General features: G+C 52.3%; 1 protein-coding gene across 1 annotated transcript; it reads left to right on the top strand.

Annotated features, from left to right (window-relative positions):
• The first annotated feature begins 145 nt into the window (after positions 1-145).
• Positions 146-14,440, top strand: HACD2 (3-hydroxyacyl-CoA dehydratase 2). Its single transcript, XM_075285909.1, has 8 exons — positions 146-293; positions 6,857-6,980; positions 7,094-7,211; positions 7,286-7,304; positions 7,675-7,763; positions 8,366-8,487; positions 9,452-9,630; positions 13,589-14,440. Exons 2-8 carry the CDS (start codon positions 6,859-6,861, stop codon positions 13,663-13,665), a joined length of 726 nt encoding a protein of 241 aa, XP_075142010.1. The 5' UTR covers positions 146-293; positions 6,857-6,858; the 3' UTR covers positions 13,666-14,440.
• The last annotated feature ends 635 nt before the right edge of the window (positions 14,441-15,075 follow it).

Below are 15,075 nucleotides of genomic sequence, written 5' to 3'. Positions count from 1 at the left end.
CTGCAGTCAGTTTGAATTGAGCCGCTTTCGCTGTGGTGATCTCCTCCAGGCTTCCGTCCGTTTCCAAGGAGATGTCAGTCGTAATGTCAGTTGACTGCTGATTGGTGGGAATGAGACAGGTGACTCTTCTTTATCAATGACCGTTGATCCATTTACAACCAAACTCGATTTACTCCCCTCTGTGGCCCCGCCCTCCGCTTCTGTACGTCCAATCAGCGGAGAGCTCGTGATCCTGTCACTGGCAGTAAGGTTGGCTGCTCCTCCTGGACCGTGTGACAGAGCGGCCCGGGCAGGTGAGAGAGGCCGGGAGAGAGTACAGGGGGCCGGGCAGGTGAGAGAGGCCGGGAGAGAGCACAGGGGCCCGGGCAGGTGAGAGAGGCCGGGAGAGAGTACAGGGGCCTGGGCAGGTGAGAGAGGCCGGGAGAGAGCTCAGGGGCCCGGGCAGGTGAGAGAGGCCGGGAGAGAGCTCAGGGGCCCGGGCAGGTGAGAGAGGCCGGGAGAGAGTACAGGGGCCCGGGCAGGTGAGAGAGGCCGGGAGAGAGCACAGGGGCCCGGGCAGGTGAGAGAGGCCGGGAGAGAGTACAGGGGCCTGGGCAGGTGAGAGAGGCCGGGAGAGAGCTCAGGGGCCCGGGCAGGTGAGAGAGGCCGGGAGAGAGCACAGGGGCCCGGGCAGGTGAGAGAGGCCGGGAGAGAGCACAGGGGCCCGGGCAGGTGAGAGAGGCCGGGAGAGAGCTCAGGGGCCCGGGCAGGTGAGAGAGGCCGGGAGAGAGCACAGGGGCCCGGGCAGGTGAGAGAGAGGCCGGGAGAGAGTACAGGGGCCCGGGCAGGTGAGAGAGGCCGGGAGAGAGCTCGGGCCCGGGCAGGTGAGAGAGGCCGGGAGAGAGCACAGGGGCCCGGGCAGGTGAGAGAGGCCGGGAGAGAGCTCAGGGGCCCGGGCAGGTGAGAGAGGCCGGGAGAGAGCACAGGGGCCCGGGCAGGTGAGAGAGAGGCCGGGAGAGAGTACAGGGGCCCGGGCAGGTGAGAGAGGCCGGGAGAGAGTACAGGGGCCCTGGCCGGGAGAGAGCACAGGGGCCCGGGCAGGTGAGAGAGGCCGGGAGAGAGTACAGGGGCCCGGGCAGGTGAGAGAGGCCGGGAGAGAGCACAGGGGCCCGGGCAGGTGAGAGAGGCCGGGAGAGAGTACAGGGGCCCGGACTGAGGAGCAAAGGGGGCCGGGAGAGAGTACAGGGGGCCGGGCAGGTGAGAGAGGCCGGGAGAGAGTACAGGGGCCCGGACTGAGGAGCAAAGGGGGCCGGGAGAGAGTACAGGGGCCCGGACTGAGGAGCAAAGGGGGCCGGGAGAGAGTACAGGGGGCCGGGCAGGTGAGAGAGGCCGGGAGAGAGTACAGGGGCCCGGACTGAGGAGCAAAGGGGGCCGGGAGAGAGTACAGGGGCCCGGACTGAGGAGCAAAGGGGGCCGGGAGAGAGTACAGGGGGCCGGGCAGGTGAGAGAGGCCGGGAGAGAGTTCAGGGGCCCGGGCAGGTGAGAGAGGCCGGGAGAGAGTTCAGGGGCCCGGGCAGGTGAGAGAGGCCGGGAGAGAGCACAGGGGCCCGGGCAGGTGAGAGAGAGGCCGGGAGAGAGTACAGGGGCCCGGACTGAGGAGCAAAGGGGGCCGGGAGAGAGTACAGGGGGCCGGGAGAGAGTACAGGGGGCCGGGCAGGTGAGAGAGGCCGGGAGAGAGCAAAGGGGGCCGGACCGAGAGGCAAAAGGGACCTGACGAGGGCTGGGGCTAGTCTCCATATATGGAACGAGTAGCTACAGACCAAGGAGAAAGATGGACGACGCTGGGGTCAGGGGGTGCCAGTGCCGGGGTCAGGGGGTGCCAGTGCCAGGGAGGCTTCTCCTACAGCCCACATAATCCTCCTGTTTATAGAGTACAGGCCAGAAGTCCGGAGTCTGCGCCTCTTATCAGCCTGCGCTCTGCTCTTCATTGCTCTGCCCTCTCTTGTGCACTCTGCTCTTCATTGCTCTGCCCTCTCCTGCGCTCTGCTCTTCATTGCTCTGCCCTCTCTTGTGCGCTCTGCTCTTCATTGCTCTGCCCTCTCCTGCGCTCTGCCCTCTCCTGCGCTCTGCCCTCTCCTGCGCTCTGCCCTCTCCTGCGCTCTGCCCTCTCCTGCGCTCTGCCCTTCATTGCTCTGCCCTCTCCTGTGCGCTCTGCTCTTCATTGCTCTGCCCTCTCCTGCGCTCTACCCTCTCCTGTGCGCTCTGCTCTTCATTGCTCTGCCCTCTCCTGCGCTCTGCCCTCTCCTGCGCTCTGCCCTCTCCTGCGCTCTGCCCTCTCCTGCGCTCTGCCCTCTCCTGCGCTCTGCCCTCTCCTGCGCTCTGCCCTCTCCTGCGCTCTGCCCTTCATTGCTCTGCCCTCTCCTGTGCGCTCTGCTCTTCATTGCTCTGCCCTCTCCTGCGCTCTACCCTCTCCTGTGCGCTCTGCTCTTCATTGCTCTGCCCTCTCCTGCGCTCTGCTCTTCATTGCTCTGCCCTCTCCTGCGCTCTACCCTCTCCTGTGCGCTCTGCTCTTCATTGCTCTGCCCTCTCCTGCGCGCTCTGCCCTTCATTGTCTTTAGTGGAAGCTGGATATCGGAGCAGGACACTGAACTCCCAGTAAGCACAAATGAGCGGGTCCAGCCCGGGGGGCGCTGCAGAGAGGGGAATACTGGTCCTGAATCAGCCGCAGAGTCCGCAGAACAAAGCGCAGCTCAAGTCTGATGGGAGGAAACCTCTGCATAGACTTCTAGTGTAAGGGGGAGGAGTCAGCACCAAAATAAGCCCTGTGTGAATGAGCCCTAAGACTCCTCACTGATCAGATCCAGTCATAGGGTCCTAATAGGTGGTGGAAATGGGGAGGAATCCAAGACAGACGTCACCCCCACAACTAAAGGGTGAGGAGCTGCAGAATAGTGAGCGCAGCTCTGGAGTATAATACAGGATAAGTAATGTAATGTATGTACACAGTGACTGTACCAGCAGAATAGTGAGCGCAGCTCTAGGGTATAATACAGGATAAGTAATGTAATGTATGTACACAGTGACTGTACCAGCAGAATAGTGAGCGCAGCTCTAGGGTATAATACAGGATAAGTAATGTAATGTATGTACACAGTGACTGTACCAGCAGAATAGTGAGCGCAGCTCTGGAGTATAATACAGGATAAGTAATGTAATGTATGTACACAGTGACTGCACCAGCAGAATAGTGAGCGCAGCTCTGGAGTATAATACAGGATAAGTAATGTAATGTATGTACACAGTGACTGTACCAGCAGAATAGTGAGCGCAGCTCTGGAGTATAATACAGGATAAGTAATGTAATGTATGTACACAGTGACTGTACCAGCAGAATAGTGAGCGCAGCTCTGGAGTATAATACAGGATAAGTAATGTAATGTATGTACACAGTGACTGCACCAGCAGAATAGTGAGCGCAGCTCTGGAGTATAATACAAGATAAGTAATGTAATGTATGTACACAGTGACTGTACCAGCAGAATAGTGAGCGCAGCTCTGGGGTATAATACAGGATAAGTAATGTAATGTATGTACACAGTGACTGCACCAGCAGAATAGTGAGCGCAGCTCTGGAGTATAATACAGGATAAGTAATGTAATGTATGTACACAGTGACTGTACCAGCAGAATAGTGAGCGCAGCTCTGGAGTATAATACAGGATAAGTAATGTAATGTATGTACACAGTGACTGTACCAGCAGAATAGTGAGCGCAGCTCTGGAGTATAATACAGGATAAGTAATGTAATGTATGTACACAGTGACTGTACCAGCAGAATAGTGAGCGCAGCTCTGGGGTATAATACAGGGTAAGTAATGTAATGTATGTACACAGTGACTGCACCAGCAGAATAGTGAGCGCAGCTCTGGAGTATAATACAGGATAAGTAATGTAATGTATGTACACAGTGACCAGCAGAATAGTGAGCGCAGCTCTGGAGTATAATACAGGATAAGTAATGTAATGTATGTACACAGTGACTGCACCAGCAGAATAGTGAGCGCAGCTCTGGGGTATAATACAGGATAAGTAATGTAATGTATGTACACAGTGACTGTACCAGCAGAATAGTGAGCGCAGCTCTGGAGTATAATACAGGATAAGTAATGTACAGTATGTACACAGTGACTGCACCAGCAGAATAGTGAGCGCAGCTCTGGAGTATAATACAGGATAAGTAATGTACAGTATGTACACAGTGACTGCACCAGCAGAATAGTGAGCGCAGCTCTGGAGTATAATACAGGATAAGTAATGTACAGTATGTACACAGTGACTGCACCAGCAGAATAGTGAGCGCAGCTCTGGAGTATAATACAGGATAAGTAATGTATGTACACAGTGACTGTAGCAGCAGAATAGTGAGCGCAGCTCTGGAGTATAATACAGGATAAGTAATGTAATGTATGTACACAGTGACTGTACCAGCAGAATAGTGAGCGCAGCTCTGGGATATAATACAGGATAAGTAATGTAATGTATGTACACAGTGACCAGCAGAATAGTGAGCGCAGCTCTGGGGTATAATACAGGATAAGTAATGTATGTACACAGTGACTGTACCAGCAGAATAGTGAGCGCAGCTCTGGAGTATAATACAGGATAAGTAATGTAATGTATGTACACAGTGACTGCACCAGCAGAATAGTGAGCGCAGCTCTGGAGTATAATACAGGATAAGTAATGTAATGTATGCACACAGTGACTGTACCAGCAGAATAGTGAGCGCAGCTCTGGAGTATAATACAGGATAAGTAATGTAATGTATGTACACAGTGACTGCACCAGCAGAATAGTGAGCGCAGCTCTGGAGTATAATACAGGATAAGTAATGTAATGTATGTACACAGTGACTGCACCAGCAGAATAGTGAGCGCAGCTCTGGGGTATAATACAGGATAAGTAATGTAATGTATGCACACAGTGACTGTACCAGCAGAATAGTGAGCGCAGCTCTGGAGTATAATACAGGATAAGTAATGTAATGTATGTACACAGTGACTGCACCAGCAGAATAGTGAGCGCAGCTCTGGAGTATAATACAGGATAAGTAATGTAATGTATGTACACAGTGACTGTACCAGCAGAATAGTGAGCGCAGCTCTGGGGTATAATACAGGATAAGTAATGTAATGTATGTACACAGTGACTGCACCAGCAGAATAGTGAGCGCAGCTCTGGAGTATAATACAGGATAAGTAATGTAATGTATGTACACAGTGACTGTACCAGCAGAATAGTGAGCGCAGCTCTGGAGTATAATACAGGATAAGTAATGTAATGTATGTACACAGTGACTGTACCAGCAGAATAGTGAGCGCAGCTCTGGAGTATAATACAGGATAAGTAATGTAATGTATGTACACAGTGACTGTACCAGCAGAATAGTGAGCGCAGCTCTGGGGTATAATACAGGATAAGTAATGTAATGTATGTACACAGTGACCAGCAGAATAGTGAGCGCAGCTCTGGAGTATAATACAGGATAAGTAATGTAATGTATGTACACAGTGACTGCACCAGCAGAATAGTGAGCGCAGCTCTGGAGTATAATACAGGATAAGCAATGTATGTACACAGTGACTGTACCAGCAGAATAGTGAGCACAGCTCTGCAGTATAATACAGGATAAGTAATGTAATGTATGTACACAGTGACTGTACCAGCAGAATAGTGAGCGCAGCTCTGGGGTATAATACAGGATAAGTAATGTAATGTATGTACACAGTGACCAGCAGAATAGTGAGCGCAGCTCTGGGGTATAATACAGGATAAGTAATGTATGTACACAGTGACTGTACCAGCAGAATAGTGAGCGCAGCTCTGGAGTATAATACAGGATAGGTAATGTATGTACACAGTGACTGCACCAGCAGAATAGTGAGCGCAGCTCTGGAGTATAATATAGGATAAGTAATGTAATGTATGTACACAGTGACCAGCAGAATAGTGAGCGCAGCTCTGGAGTATAATACAGGATAAGTAATGTATGTACACAGTGACTGTACCAGCAGAATAGTGAGCGCAGCTCTGGAGTATAATACAGGATAAGTAATGTAATGTATGTACACAGTGACTGTACCAGCAGAATAGTGAGCGCAGCTCTGGGGTATAATACAGGATAAGTAATGTAATGTATGTACACAGTGACTGCACCAGCAGAATAGTGAGCGCAGCTCTGGAGTATAATACAGGATAGGTAATGTATGTACACAGTGACTGCACCAGCAGAATAGTGAGCGCAGCTCTGGAGTATAATATAGGATAAGTAATGTAATGTATGTACACAGTGACTGTACCAGCAGAATAGTGAGCGCAGCTCTGGAGTATAATATAGGATAAGTAATGTAATGTATGTACACAGTGACCAGCAGAATAGTGAGCGCAGCTCTGGAGTATAATACAGGATAAGTAATGTATGTACACAGTGACTGTACCAGCAGAATAGTGAGCGCAGCTCTGGAGTATAATACAGGATAAGTAATGTAATGTATGTACACAGTGACTGTACCAGCAGAATAGTGAGCGCAGCTCTGGAGTATAATACAGGATAAGTAATGTAATGTATGTACACAGTGACTGTACCAGCAGAATAGTGAGCGCAGCTCTGGGGTATAATACAGGATAAGTAATGTAATGTATGTACACAGTGACTGCACCAGCAGAATAGTGAGCGCAGCTCTGGAGTATAATACAGGATAAGTAATCTTAGTGTATGGTGTGATTCAGGGGTGACTATACATTGTGGTATTGAGGACCCTCCCGACGTCTGTACAATGCAGTCTCATATATCTTAGTATCTGTCTCTTCCTTACAGATATGTCGAGTCCAACTTCTGGGAGCGGCAGGTCTATGGATAATGGAGGCCATAGGAAGAGGAGGGGTCCTGGAGCCTTCGCCACCGCTTATCTGGTTATTTACAATGTCATTATGACGGCGGGGTGAGTAGGGGCAGGAGTTTGTCTGGTGGTCTCTGAGCTGATATCTATGTAGTTAATATGGGGTGACCCCCCTCCCCCACTCCAGCGGTCTCACTGTGGCCTGTGCTCGGCAGGTGGCTGGTCATAGCGGTCGGTTTGGTGCGCACTTATCTCACCAAGGGCAGTTACCACAACCTCTATTACTCCATTGAGCGGCCCTTGAAGTTCTTCCAGACGGGGGCGCTGCTGGAGGTATGGCGGCTTCCTCTTCTTATTCTATGCTCTGTGTCATCTGTTGGATACTGACGTTGTCTTTGTATTTGCAGATTGTACATTGCGCGTTGGGTAAGTCATTGGCCGGACATCGGCAGAGCAGGGTCAGTGTCTGCCAGGCAGTAAGTTACAGACTCCTGTCCTAAATCCACCTACAAGTCCACAGCCCCTGGGCTTAAAGGGGTTGTCTGGGATCATAACAGGGGAGGACTGGAACATAAAGATGCGTTAGTGCTGTCCTGGATTGTGTGCTCTGTCCCTGCACTGGCCAGCCGTCAGCACCGCTGCTGTGTTTGTGTACGGAGCGAATGCTGCAGTGTCGTCACATTAACAGCAATATAAGGAGGGTCCTCTGACCCCAGACATTAGAGGGGGGGGGGGGGTGCAGGACTGTAATCAGCTGTAGTACTTGGCATCCTGACACTCCATCTTTGTACCCCAGGAATCGTGCCATCCTCTGTGGTCCTCACCGCGTTTCAGGTTTTGTCTCGGGTGTTCCTGACATGGGCTGTCACCCACAGCGTGAGAGAGGTGAGTGCAGGAAATCGGCCACAGGGTGTCTGTCAGCACAACATTGAGCTATACACTAACCCCAATCCCCGGTAGGACGGTCGGCGCAGTCTACTATGAGGGATTACTTATTCTGGACCGTGCCTGTTAGGGGCGTGGCTTTCTATCAGTGGGCTTCACTATCTGCTGCTGCTTAGCTCCGCCCACTAACTGTGCTGTGCATGTGTGATGTCACACTGCACCTGGGGGGAGTGTGACATCATCAGGTGCAGGTTGTGCTGACAGCCCTATCCCTTAGATTATGTCTCAATGTTATGCTGACACTCCCTTTAAAGGGGTATTCTCAGCAGGCGGGATATGCCATAAGTGTGTGATGCCTTTGGGGCCCCAGTCCCATCCAGGCAGCTTCTGGTCCCTGCGTGTAGTCTGTGAGAGGGCAGTGCTGTTGCATTGGAGCTTTGTGCCATACGCTGGGTGAACTGCTCACAGGGACTGAGTGGGTGCAGGGGTGCCCAGGTGCTCTCCATCCATCCGTACAGGGGCTTTGTGTATTTGGAATCCCAGGGAACGTTTGCTATGTGATCTGGTAGGGATTAAAGGGTTAATTTGCATTAACTCTTCAGGTTCAGAATGAAGACTCGGTCCTGCTGTTTGTTGTCGCCTGGACAATCACTGAAATCATCCGCTACTCGTTTTATACCTTCAGTCTTCTCAACCACCTGCCGTACATCATCAAGTGGGCGAGGTGAGTGCCAGCAAAGGGGGCGGGGGCAGATCATTCACATCCATCTGTCTGGGATCACTATAAAACCGTAGCCTAATCTAACGCCCTCCACTCCCCTCACCACCCCATTCTACTTGCCCTCCATGTTCCTCCTTCTTCTCCCGGCACTGCTGCCAATAGTACACCTCTACCACGCATGCGCAGGAAGGTAAGTATACGGTATAATGGGGTCAGGGGTTGGGCTGAGTAGGTAGGGAAGGGCGGGGATAGCTAGAGAGACAGGGAGGGGGAGTGACGGACTTACACAGCAGGAAGCTGAACCCTGTATACAAGTGCAGGAGACCCCTGAAATCCCTCAAACCACCGCTAAAGGTCTATGGGGGCGTTTATTAACCCATTAATAGCTCTAACAGACAGTTGTTCTTCTCCTTTAACCCATTAAGGCCAATGGATTTTTCGTCATTGTTTCCTCATTTTGGTATTTTCCGGTCTTTGTGGTTGTTCCCCCTTATTTCTGTCATCTTAGGGGAGGTGGAGCAGCCATGTATACTTTGTGCATTATCGCCTACACTGACGGGCAAACACTCGGCCCCCGTCTGTATGGCGCTCACGGCCCGATTGTTACTGGACGACACTGATATAAAGCGGTCAGTCCATTGCAGTCGTGACCGGGCCGCTCCGGAGTTCTCACTGTCCTGGTTGTGGTCAGTCCAGGATTCTGCTCCTTATACAGACAGTGTTTGCAGGGGGTGGAGGGTCAATGTTAGGGGTCCACACGCTCCTCTAGGGGCTGCGGCGTGTGATCAGGGAGGGGCTTTGCTGGTCTCCAGTTGGTCCTGATACCCCCCCCCCCCCTCCCCCTGCTACATGGCAGAAGTGATCCCCGTAACCTGTATCACACACAGACGTAGTGGTGGTCTCTATGTGGAGGCCGCGGTCCAGGTCTCAAACTGGCAGCCATTGCAGCTGTTTCTGCCTCTTTCAGGTACACCCTCTTCATTGTCCTATACCCCATGGGAGTCGCTGGAGAATTACTGACAATCTACGCCGCGCTGCCCTCCGTCCAGCAGACTGGTCTCTACTCCATCAGCCTGCCCAACAAGTACAACTTCTCTTTTGATTACTACACCTTCCTCATCCTCGTCATGGTGTCCTACATCCCCAGTGAGTGTCTCATAACATGCTGGTGTATATGTGCCCATGTGCAGGGGTCTGGTGTATAGGTGCCAGTGGGCAGGGCTCTGGTGTATAGGTGCCCGTTGGCAGGGGTCTGGTGTATAGGTGCCCGTTGGCAGGGCTCTGGTATATAGGCGCCCGTGGGCAGGGGTCTGGTATATAGGTGCCAGTGGGCAGGGGTCTGGTATATAGGTGCCAGTGGGCAGGGGTCTGGTATATAGGTGCCAGTGGGCAGGGCTCTGGTATATAGGTGCCAGTGGGCAGGGCTCTGGTATATAGGTGCCAGTGGGCAGGGGTCTGGTATATAGGTGCCAGTGGGCAGGGGTCTGGTATATAGGTGCCAGTGGGCAGGGCTCTGGTATATAGGTGCCAGTGGGCAGGGGTCTGGTATATAGGTGCCAGTGGGCAGGGGTCTGGTATATAGGTGCCAGTGGGCAGGGCTCTGGTATATAGGTGTCTGTAGGCAGGGATCTGGTATATAGGTGCTGTCACGGAGCAAAGGTATACGTCTTCCTCCGGATGGTCTTTTGAATCAACAGGGACGCAAGAGGTCGGGAGACAACAGCAATTTATTGTAATCCACAAAGTTAGTAGCCGGCGGCGGTCACATCAACCGTAATAACAATAAGTCCACAGAAGTCACAATCCAATGATAACTTTGGTTCCTTGGTCCTGTAACTATATCCTGGCTCTCTGCAGAGCTGTGCACAGGCCGGCTAACACATACTAACTGCTAGCTATATACTATATACTAAGACTGTTACACCTATATCTGTGGGTGGGAAGGGCTGAGTCACAGATCCTTCCCCCCTCACCTATACCAAGGAGAGCAGACTCCCTGTCTACTATGGACAATGCACAGTCCAACATCTTCTTGGAGACACTGATCAGATTATCTCCACCCATTGTCCTCACTAGTTAGAGGTATTTGCATACAATGTGCTAACACACTAGACCCGAATCAGCCAACTACACACTGATGTTTACAACAGGTTAGAGAATACATTCCACATGAAATATATATTACACATTGCCTATAGTATAGACTCTAACCATCCCGTGACAACCCCTCCCCCTCTCAAAACATGTGCATGACACAATTGGCCTACACAGGTAAATTGGGGAATGCACATCAGTCTCTATAGCTCATATGTCCTCCTGCCGGGATAACCCATCTGCGTTCTGGTGTTGGTTCCCTCGGCGGTACTGAATGGTAAAGTTGTAGGTTTGAAGGGCTGGCATCTGGCAGAAAATCCGGTCGATCCATGTTGGCGTCTCTCTGAGCTTGGCTTCGGGTCACTGCTCCCACAAAGTGGCACTGTAGATTTCCAACATCGTTGCCTAACAGAACATCGGCCGGCAGCCCGCTCATCACACCAATTGTGCATCGTTTTGGTCCATAACCATAGTCGAGTTCCACGGTAGCTTTAGGAATACGTCTTTGAGTACCCCCTGCCAACTTGATAGAAATGCCAGGGCCCTCCTCTAGGGCCTCAGGTCGCACAACTCGGGGGTCCGCTACCGTTAGGAAAGCTCCCGAGTCCCGGAATCCAACAACTGTTCGGCCATCCAGTAGGACCTCCTGCACGTGCTTCCGCTGAAGGTTTGCGGGATGTGTGGCGGAAGGCTGAATCCCATAGACCCCTGGAGGTGGAACAGATGTGTCATTCATGGAGTCATCTGGAAATGGGGCCAAACTTTCTGTCCTAGGAGTGGTTCCCAGGTAGTGAATAGGCCGGGATGCCACGGTGGCCCGTGCCCCCATGTTAGCAGGGCAACTAGCTTGCAAATGTCCAGGCCGCCCGCACCCAAAACATCTGCGCTCTAGCATTCTTCCAGTAGGTCGTTGTCTAGGGACAGGGTTGTTCATAGCTGGAGGCCGATGGGCTGGGACAAGGGTAGAGGGGGAATTGTAATCCTGAGGCCGGACACGAAAGGTGGGTGGCTGGCTGAAGGGTGTCTGGCGGACTGTGGTAGTTTTCCGCTCCTCTGCAAACAACCTCTTCCACTGCGGCTTGATGGTCAGGCCCTCATCTGCAAGAGAAGCAGCTTGCTCCACTGTGGCTGGGTTCCGTTCCAGCACCCACTCACGGATCTCAGCGGGGCACTGGGAAAAGAACTGTTCCTTAAGTATGACTTGGAGGATCTTATCGACTGTGACAGCCTCCTCTCCTTCTAGCCAGCGCTTGCATGCTTGCTTCAACTTGTGGGCGAACATGTGGAAGGAGCTTCCCCCATTGTAAGACAAAGAGCGGAACTGAACTCGGTAGGTCTCTGGAGTGACTGCATAATACTTCTGCACCGCTCTTTTAATGGCCTCATAGTCCCGCTGATCACTAGGGTCCATGGCTCTGAGAGCTTCCGCAGCCCCATCTCGTAGGTGCCCCACCAGATACCGGACCCAATCCTTCTCTGGGACTTCCATCAGGTGGCACTGGTGTTCGAAGTCCTGAAAATATCCATCAACATCCCCAGCCGCTTCATCAAAGGTCTTGAAGTGTTTATGGGAGACATATGGTGGTTCTCTCACTGTTGGGCTGGGGGTCGGCGTTTGATTATAATTCCTCTTAGTTATCTCAGCCATTCGCCTTTCATGCGCCATTCTTTCCTTTTCATGCGCCATTCTCTGTTCCTCCTTCTCCGTTTCCTGAGCCCTCTGTAATGCTCTACTCCTTTGCTCTGCAGTTGCTCCTAGCCCCAGCACTGCCAATTCCTCCTCATACAAAACAACCCATCTGCTCTTTTGGGTCTGTACCTGCCACTCCCGTATCTCTACTGTCTCCTGGGGGCAGCCCTCCTCATGGTCGCTTTGCAGGGTCATCTCCTCCAGTGCCTCGATCAGTTGATCTTTCGTTCTTCCCTGGTAACTCAGGTTTAGTTCCTGGGCCCTTACTTGTAGACTTGCCATAGTCCAGTTCCTGTATTCTGAGGTTGTGGCTCCATTAATCGCTGAGCTGCTGTAGTCCATCTCGCTGTCCGCTGTTGATCCCACCGCTGCCAACCAGTTGTCACGGAGCAAAGGTATACGTCTTCCTCCGGATGGTCTTTTGAATCAACAGGGACGCAAGAGGTCGGGAGACAACAGCAATTTATTGTAATCCACAAAGTTAGTAGCCGGCGGCGGTCACATCAACCGTAATAACAATAAGTCCACAGAAGTCACAATCCAATGATAACTTTGGTTCCTTGGTCCTGTAACTATATCCTGGCTCTCTGCAGAGCTGTGCACAGGCCGGCTAACACATACTAACTCCAGCTACAACTATATACTAAAACTGTTACACCTATATCTGTGGGTGGGAAGGGCTGAGTCACAGATCCTTCCCCCCTCACCTATACCAAGGAGAGCAGACTCCCTGTCTACTATGGACAATGCACCATCCAACATCTTCTTGGAGACACTGATCAGATTATCTCCACCCATTGTCCTCACTAGTTAGAGGTATTTGCATACAATGTGCTAACACACTAGACCCGAATCAGCCAACTACACACTGATGTATATAACAGGTTAGAGAATACATTCCACATGAAATATATATTACACATTGCCTATAGTATAGACTCTAACCATCCCGTGACAGGTGCCCATTGTCAGGGGTCTGGTATATAGGTGCCAGTGGGCAGGGGTCTGGTGTATAGGTGCCCGTTGGCAGGGGTCTGGTGTATAGGTGCCCGTTGGCAGGGCTCTGGTATATAGGCGCCCGTGGGCAGGGGTCTGGTATATAGGTGCCAGTGGGCAGGGGTCTGGTGTATAGGTGCCAGTGGGCAGGGCTCTGGTATATAGGTGCCAGTGGGCAGGGGTCTGGTATATAGGCGCCAGTGGGCAGGGGTCTGGTATATAGGTGCCAGTGGGCAGGGCTCTGGTATATAGGTGCCAGTGGGCAGGGCTCTGGTATATAGGTCCCTGTCGTTGCTCTTATCGTTCTCCCGCTTCTTTCCGCAGTTTTCCCGCAGTTGTATTTCCATATGCTTCACCAGCGGAGGAAAGTTCTTCACGTTGAGCGCAAGAAGTCGGATTAACCCTTTGTTCATGGTCTCCTTCTCCATATCTCCCCCTCCCCCCCCCTCCTGTTTCTTTCCCCTCCTCAAACCTTCTAGACACCCAAATGCTGCAGCGTTTTTGATCGCGCCCTTTCCTATGAGAATGCCGGATGAGGTAAATGCCTGCGGGGCTGCTGGCGTGTTTACATACTAACCTCGGCCATTACCCAGCATGCACTGGGAGAGGCTCGGCCGCCTTTTCTACTACTAAACGCTCTTGTGACCCCGGACATTGTGCTGCTGCATGCACTGTGGACTTGCTGCTCCTTCTGAAGATGATGGGGGTGCTAGTGGTGGGGGCTTCGGTACGATACCATTGGAACGACTTCTAAACCTGCGCTGGAAATTGCCTCAGGTCTGCGGTAGCGAGCTGCGAATCCTGCAGCAACGGAACATACCTCAGCTCCTCGGAGGCGGGGCCAGCTGTGTGCTGTCACCTGATAGGAGAAACCTCTCCAGCACATGTATGAACTGTGACCCCCCCCCCCCCCCCATATAACAGTGCAGGGGACCCTGCAGAACTCACTGCCATAACAGCCACCCAGTCACAGCGGTCACCTCAGGGGTTCGGGGCTCCTGATGTGGTGCAGTGACCGGGGGAGGGGCTGTGATCTAATCCCCCCCCCCCCCCCTATAGAGAGAGGACTGCCATTAACCCTTTGCTGACCCCTCTGGCCATGTCCTGGCTTTCTCTGCATGTCGAGCGGTCGGATCCTGTTTACACTCTTGTGCTTGAGATGTTTGTACCGATGAGGCGACAAGTAAAGGTTTTCTGAAATTTTCAGTTTTTTGGCTTTTGTCTGACCATGTGCGGGGGGTTTATGTGGGATTGGAGTAATGATGAGACAGTCCTGTAATAGTCCCCGTGTTAGTGGCAGATCATACACGGTCTAGCAGTAAGTACTGGGACGCCGGCGGTGCAATAACCCCATGTCTTCCTCTCCGGTAGTCAGTGGCCCCCAGCAGATGGGAAGGATCGGCACAATCCTCCCGGATTCCCGCTGACGCTCCTGGTGTATGTCAGCCATCGGTCGGGCGCGGTTTCTCTAGTCAGCACCCCTCGGTCTCTATCTCTCTGTTTCGGGGGTCGGCCGACTCGGGTCACATTCTGACAATCACCGTTCACCTTCCCCTTCCTAGGGGCCACTGTCCATTTTGGGTAATTCAGTTGGCTTGCTCTGTCCTTCAGGAGCGACCACGTCTGTGGCCCCCACAATTAACCCTTTCTTGACAGCGGACACCTCTGCACCTCGTGGCCTCTTACATGTGACTAACGCCAATGCGGTTTCCTACACGATATACCGCAGATCTCTTCAGGTGTCCAAATACTTACTGGTAGACAGTGATAGATTACAGGACAGACGAGCTCGGAGCAGATCCAAGATCCCG

This window comes from Leptodactylus fuscus, chromosome 8 (assembly GCF_031893055.1).
Source record: "Leptodactylus fuscus isolate aLepFus1 chromosome 8, aLepFus1.hap2, whole genome shotgun sequence".
In the NCBI taxonomy this organism is placed as follows: domain Eukaryota; kingdom Metazoa; phylum Chordata; class Amphibia; order Anura; family Leptodactylidae; genus Leptodactylus; species Leptodactylus fuscus.
Note: the sequence above shows the minus strand (reverse complement) of the source record. Positions and strands in the feature narration are given on the sequence as shown.

Coding starts and splice junctions, on each gene's coding strand:
- HACD2 (XM_075285909.1), top strand. CDS start 6,859: ATGTCGAGTCCAACTTCTGGGAGCGGCAGGTCTATGGATAATGGAGGC. Junction 6,981..7,093: donor AATGTCATTATGACGGCGGG/GTGAGTAGGGGC, acceptor TGTGCTCGGCAG/GTGGCTGGTCATAGCGGTCG. Junction 9,631..13,588: donor CATGGTGTCCTACATCCCCA/GTGAGTGTCTCA, acceptor TTCTTTCCGCAG/TTTTCCCGCAGTTGTATTTC.